General features: G+C 39.2%; 1 protein-coding gene across 1 annotated transcript; it reads left to right on the top strand.

Moving 5' to 3' along the window:
• The first annotated feature begins 5,602 nt into the window (after window positions 1-5,602).
• On the top strand, window positions 5,603-6,809 carry LOC146690378 (trace amine-associated receptor 13c-like). The gene is made up of 2 exons (XM_085434942.1): window positions 5,603-5,778; window positions 5,996-6,809. Exons 1-2 carry the CDS (start codon window positions 5,603-5,605, stop codon window positions 6,807-6,809), a joined length of 990 nt encoding a protein of 329 aa, XP_085291068.1.

The raw sequence follows: 6,809 nt of genomic DNA, 5'->3' as shown, positions 1-6,809 counted from the left end.
ATTCAGTACGATAAAATTTGTTTAAATGTTAACATTTAAGTTAACTTGAACATGAAGAGCATTCAGCTTAAGCCACTTTCTATTTTATAACCAATAATGACATTGACTTTGGCTGTGTTTCTTAAACACACATTGATTTACAGCTGTGTTGTTTTTCTAGCTCTGATACAATTGTATCATATGCTTAATACCAAAATTTTTTTTTCTCAAAAATCAAAAGTTAGCTAACTATTTCCACACCTGTGAATATGGCTAATATATTAATTAGCATCTCAGTAAATGTTACCTTTTAAATATATCATAACAGTTTTGAGGAAAAAGAAGGCAATCATGCTAAAAATCCATCAATAGAAGAGAAGCAGGTATGTAGGTTGTTTAAGTAGGTTGTTTTATCTAGTTAATAAAAATGTTTTTTCTAGCTTTAACTGCTGTTTTTAATGAACTTTCAAGATAATGAAGTTGACAAATATGTAAACTTCCTTGAGAAAAAGTAAAGAATTTCCATGAAGGAACTGTTACTAAAATATAGTTAAAAGTAGAAACTGATAGCACACCATTAAACATGCCCTGCAAAGTTTGCCTCCCCTAATTTAGCTGAGCTGAGCTGAGCTGAGCTAACGTGGCTAACTAGCCTTACAGTTATGCTGTTTTTTGATGCATTAGCATTGCAGTCTTCTTTCAAACCTCACTTTTAAACTTAGTATTCTGTAAACCTCAGGTGGGTTACGTTTGCATCTGGCAATAAATATCTATATGTACATAATTTTTCTGTTGTAAGGATAGTTGAGACTTGCTAGAGTCTTAAGCTACTTTCATTTTCATTAATGCTTTATAATGGTACGACACTCCATTTACATGAGGTCAAACAAAATACTTAACAACTAGTAAGTGCCTGAATTAACTATGAATTACAATATGAAATAAGTATTAATAAAACCTCCATTAACACACTCAAACAATGCACTTATATCTTAATCATTATATATATATAAATGTGCTTCTAAATACTTGAATCACTTATTTAGACTTTGTACATTTTACCATGAACAAGTTATATATGAGTTTATTAATCAAGAATAAACATTTATATATTTGTTTATAAATTACACACCAAGGATGAGCAACACTTTATAAATGATCAGAGGTGGAGGAAGATCTCAGCCTGGGCGTCTATTGTCTTGTGTAGTCTGGAAGATGAGTGGATGGCGGGGTGGGTGGAGTTTTCTCTGTGGTGGGGTCGTGTGGGCTAAGTCCTGGGCTCTGTGGGGCCAGGCAGCGCCGCCGAACTGTGCCCCGGTCCGCATGGGCCTGGGCCCCCTTTCCCTGGCGGGTTGCAGAGTATGGAGATGCCTACTGGGGTCAGCAGGGGAGCTGGCCCCAGGGAGGGGTCACTTGCCCCTCCCTTCCTTCCTTTCACCCCTGCGTCATTGCCCACCTCTCAATTTTAAATACACGTAGACACTGAGGGCTATCAGGACAGGCTATGCGCTTACCTGCTGCTCTCTGGCAGGTAGCTCCATGTCCTCCTAGGTTTTAAATGCACCTTAGAACACACATGCATCAACACTACATATGAGCGGGCAGAAGAAGCTTTGGAGTCTTTACACACCCCCGTTCTCTGCAGCCTGTCGGAGTGGGGGGGCTAGGAGGAGGAGATGGCCGCCCGATCAGGGTCTGGAATGTGGGGCCTCCCTGCTGCTGCCGAGTCAGGGCAGTCTGCTTCTCTCCACCCCAGAGAAAAGGGTTGGGTGCAGTTTCCCCCCCTCCGAGGGCGCAGCTGGCTGCCGGCGGAGCTCACGGGCAGCCCCCCCTCCTGGCTTCTGCTCCGCAGCTACTGAGTGATCCCTCATCTGGGACTCTCCTCAGCTCTTTCTGGGACAGTGGCGCGGCTGCCCCTCTGTTGGTCTTCCTTGGTTTCTTGTGTTCTGAGGGCCTCTGGATGTCTGGAGTTTTGATCTCCTCCATACCTGCTTCATGCCCTGGAGGACGGGGCAGTGGCTCCCCACACCCTCTAACAGATCATTACATGTAGGAACCTTTTAAATACAAGCGTGCTCATGCTCACAGGTGTACACACGGGTGCTCACACACACAAACTACACCCTTTTTGGCTCCTACCTCAAAGCACACTGTGCGCTGTTGTTTTTCCCTTTATCACCGTCCCTCTTCCCTGCTGTTTTTCTTTCCCTCTTTCTTTCTCCCCTTTCTTTTCCCCAGTCAAGTCTGTCCCGTATTTAACAAGTGAAAATAAAATAAACAATAAAAGGTGAATCAAATTGACCATTACGGCAAGGCTGGGATGGTCAATTTGGGATGGTAAATCCGTTGGGCATCTTTCTTTGCCTTTAGACAATAATTCTGATGGCAGAAGAGCCAAACGGGACAGGCAAAAAAAAAAAGGGTTCATTAATAGGAAGGGATGTAGAAGTGAAACCATGGGTGTGGTCTGTACAACAGTTGGTCCAGTTTCAATTTCTTTAACACTATGACTTTGTGTTAAATGATTATGCCTCTTCCTGTTAACCATCATTTGACACATTGTTGTTATTGTGACCAGAAGATCTCTTTTTTTTTATCCATGTCCACTTTCTTTGAACCCAAAGCCTTTCTTACTCCCTCTTCCCATGCTGCACGTGCCTTATCATAATTCTCTTTTGCTTTTTGATGCAGGGCTTGTATTGTATCATTAGTTGGGAGTGGTGCTCCTGGATGTGTAGTGAGAAATCCTTTTTCCCACGCCATCCAGACATCATCGAAGCATTTTTACGATTTTGCCCTTTTTTTCTTCTCCGTTTCTCTTTCCAACATTTGGCATTTACAAAGTCCTTGAGGTGTCTCATATTGCTGGGAGCTGCTAGTTCTTCTTCATTGAATGTTGCAGGGGTGGTAGTAGCCATTGTAATTTTTCTTTTATATTTCACTCTTCCTATATAATTATACCTTAATTATTTTGTTGCTCGTGTATTCATTTACTGTTTTTAATTTGTTATTACTTATTTCAACATCATCTGTTATTTTATTATTCTTCCAATTATTTTCAATTTCTTTCTTTCATTGCTTAATCTTTTTTTGAATTGCCAGTATTTCTTTATGCTTTATCACTACTCTTTGTTGATCAATCAATTAATTTTTTTTATCCTATCCTCAATTTTTTTCCTTAAGTTCTTACTCAATGAATTTATTTATTGTACTTGTTTTATTTATTAACAGTAAATGGACTAATTCTATACTACTTTGATACTACTTTTTCACTTTTATTCAGCCCTCCCTCTCTACAGGTTTTACACCTTTTAAACAAAACAAGTACCAAACCAAAAACAGACAAATACATACCACAACAACTACACGTAAAATAATCACATCGTGACGCCTCTGCCTTTCTAAATGGAGGGACAGTAACTGCGTGTGTGTATGTAAGCGTGTAAAACCTGCAGATAGTCAGATTAACATTTTGTCTCTATCTGCCATTCTGCAATTTATTCCATATAAACAATAACGTGGCGCACAGCGTGACGTGAAAAAAGGCACATACCTTTGACATTGCGTTACGAACTCTGTATTTCTCGTCCACACTAAACGCAAAAAAGGAGTTTTAAAAAAATCTCAGTTTTCGGTGATTCGAAACGCCGTTTACGTGTGGACGAAACAGCTGCGTTTTCACAAATACCCGTGTAGGTGTGGACGTAGCGTAAAAGAGTTAGTAGTTTATTTCATTGCTACCTGTAATTTATTGCAGATTACTTGTATTTGCTTAATTGTTTACTAAATGTTTGAGGTGTGAAATAAACTGCAATGGAGCAAAATATGGGTGTTTGTGGTTGGAGGATGTGTGCGTGTGCACGCGGGTGCGCGAACATTTTTCTTGTAAAACAAAGGGGGGCGCAGCAAAAAAAGTTTGGGAACCACTGCCATAGACCAAAAACAGTGACAAACAAATACATACATTTACACCCCTATGCTCAAAACCATATTCGGCTTGCTCCTTACTTATTGAAAAAATCTGTGTATATGCCCCGTTTTTTCCCAAGTTCAGACACGGGTTGATTCTCAAAGAAAATAAATAGCAACATTAATTTGACATAGCATAGACCTTGTTAGCTGATTGGAGTAAAACCTTAAATTGGAGGAACAGGTCCAACTTGCCTACACCAAGTCTACTTCCTGTGTGCAGAGATGTGTGGAGTCTGTAAAAGTCCTTAAAGGTTTCAAGTAAAATGTCCAAAAGTCTAGGGGAATGTGTGTGTGTGTGTGTGTGTTTGAAAGGGGACAGCAAGTTCAAAATGGCGTGAGATTTCTGTTGCAGCTGGCCTACCACACTCTGTTTTGGAGCACGGGAAAAAATCAACTGGTCCATCAACAGGATTGGCTCATCATCAATATCAGATCCAATCTAACGCATTTAACAAAAAACCTGACCTGTCAACGACAGTGTCATAGGACATACTGAGTTTGTAAAAATTAACACTTCACAATTTGTTAGCAAATAAAAAATTACTGCTTGTAACATTAACCATGCTTACAATTGAAAATAAAATACCAAAATATGTAACACTCTTTTTAAATGCTTCTTCAGTCTTCTCTCAATAATTTAAATATTTACAATTTCAATCACATTCTGAATAAAAAATACCACTGCAGGACATTGCCTCAAGTTTTCTTTTAAGCAAAATAAAGTATAGCTTTCTACAAAACATTGTAAACTATTTCTTCAGTAAATGTTAGAAATATTTTACTCACAGTGAACTCATAAAAAGTGAAAATAAATAATGAACAGGTAAAATAATTTGCTCACCGATCTCACAAGAGGACATTTTAGAAATGACACTCTCTCTAAGCCCTGATTTTCTACGACCAAAAATGCAGAGAGAATCAGAACTAGTTAATAGTAATTACATTTGAACACACTGTTTTAGCAGTATACATGCATAAAATAATTTTTAGTATCTGCAGTGAGTGCTAACTCTTCTTTCTGTATCATTTTTGTAAGTTTTACTGTGAATCTCGGTGTCCTTATTTTGTGCTAGTGTGCTCAGAGCTCATGTGGCAGCCACCAGAAAAGAGGAAGGTCTGTGCTCTCTCAGATGGAGATGGCAATTGGGACAATGCACCAACTACTAGAGATATTAGAGGAATATTAGAGATTGGATATTAGGGATGAGGTCCACAGACTAACCCTGATAGGTCCCCTTCTTCACTTTGATTGCTCCCTTCAGCCAGTTTACTAATAGTTTATTGTAAGAACAAATTATGTTCACCAAGTGAAAGTTGCATTTGAGAATACAATAGGTGAAGTGAAATTGGAGTGGAGCAGGAACTCCACAGGTGAAGCAAATGCAAAGAAATCAAAATTGCCCACATGAGAGAAAGACAGAAATAACAGGAGAGAGGACTGGGAGAGAGAAAAAGAGGCACAGCAGAGCAAAGGAAAGAGAGGTTGAACAAAATAAATTAGGTGTATGACAGTCCAAGAGGTTGTGCAGAGAGAAATAGGAGCGAATTCTACAGAGCATGAATGAGAGGAGGAGACAGATCAGACGCAGAGATAAATCTGCTGTATAATAATGAGATCAGGTCAGAGAGCTGCAGAGGTTGTAGTTGTCTGATGATGGAGATACAGAAAGGAGCTGAGCTCTGTTTTCCACAACTCCTCAACAGCTCCTGCAGGAAGCCGACGCTTCGCTGGTCCAAAGCTGTGCTCCTGAACATTGTCCTGTCCTGCATCTCTCTGCTCACTGCTGCTCTAAACCTTCTCGTGATCATCTCAGTCTCCTACTTCAGGCACATATAATGTTTCTAAAACTTAAACTGTATCTTCATTTAAAAAGTTTAACACCATGATTTATTATCTAAATTGAAATTAATTTGGCACATTCTTGGTCAATTTAAACCACAATATTTAATTTTTATACACCTTAATGTCTTTGTCTTACAGTCTTAATAATGGACCTTTTTACATTTTAAAATTACTAATATATTCTTTTTTGTTCTATTTCAGGAAGCTTCACACACCCAGCAACATCCTCCTGCTCTCTCTTGCTGTCTCAGACTTTCTCATGGGTCTCTTGCTGATGCCAGCAGAAATCCTTAGAAGCATGACGTGCTGGGTACTTGGTGATCTTATGTGTTCTGTTTATTTTTTTCTGACTGTAAACATTACCTGTGCTTCAATAGGGAACATAGTTCTTATATCAATTGACCGTTATGTGGCTATTTGTGACCCTCTGCATTACTCCACGAGAATTACTGTGGCAAGAGTCAAACTCAGTGTTTGTCTGTGTTGGTTTTATTCAACTTTCTACTGCAGTCTTTATACGCAAGAAATGCTGATTGAACCAGGCAGGTATAATTCCTGTTATGGTGAGTGTGTGCTTGTCATCAGTGATTTTGCTGGAATGGTTGACCTTATTTTATTTTTTATTCTTCCAGTTTCTGTCATCATAGTTCTGTATATGAGAGTATTTGTGGTGGCTGTGTCTCAGGCTCGTGCCATGCGCTCTCATGTTACGGCTGTCACACTTCAGCGTTCATTGAATCAAACAAACAAATCTGAGCTGAAAGCAGCCAGGACTCTGGGGGTTCTTGTAGTTGTGTTTCTGTCATGCTACTGTCCATTTTATTGCTACTCTCTCACTGATAAAAATGCTGTCAATGATCCAGCTACATCTTTTGTGATCTTTATCTTTTATTTTAACTCTTGTATAAACCCTTTGATCTATGCCCTGTTTTACCCCTGGTTTAGAAATGCTGTTAAACTTATTATCACATTGCAGATATTCAAGCATAACTCCTGTGAGGCCAACATACTATAA

Source organism: Copadichromis virginalis, linkage group LG16 (genome assembly GCF_057382275.1).
Source record: "Copadichromis virginalis isolate Kocher_CV1m ecotype Utaka linkage group LG16, C_Virginalis_male_GT1.1, whole genome shotgun sequence".
In the NCBI taxonomy this organism is placed as follows: domain Eukaryota; kingdom Metazoa; phylum Chordata; class Actinopteri; order Cichliformes; family Cichlidae; genus Copadichromis; species Copadichromis virginalis.
Note: the sequence above shows the minus strand (reverse complement) of the source record. Positions and strands in the feature narration are given on the sequence as shown.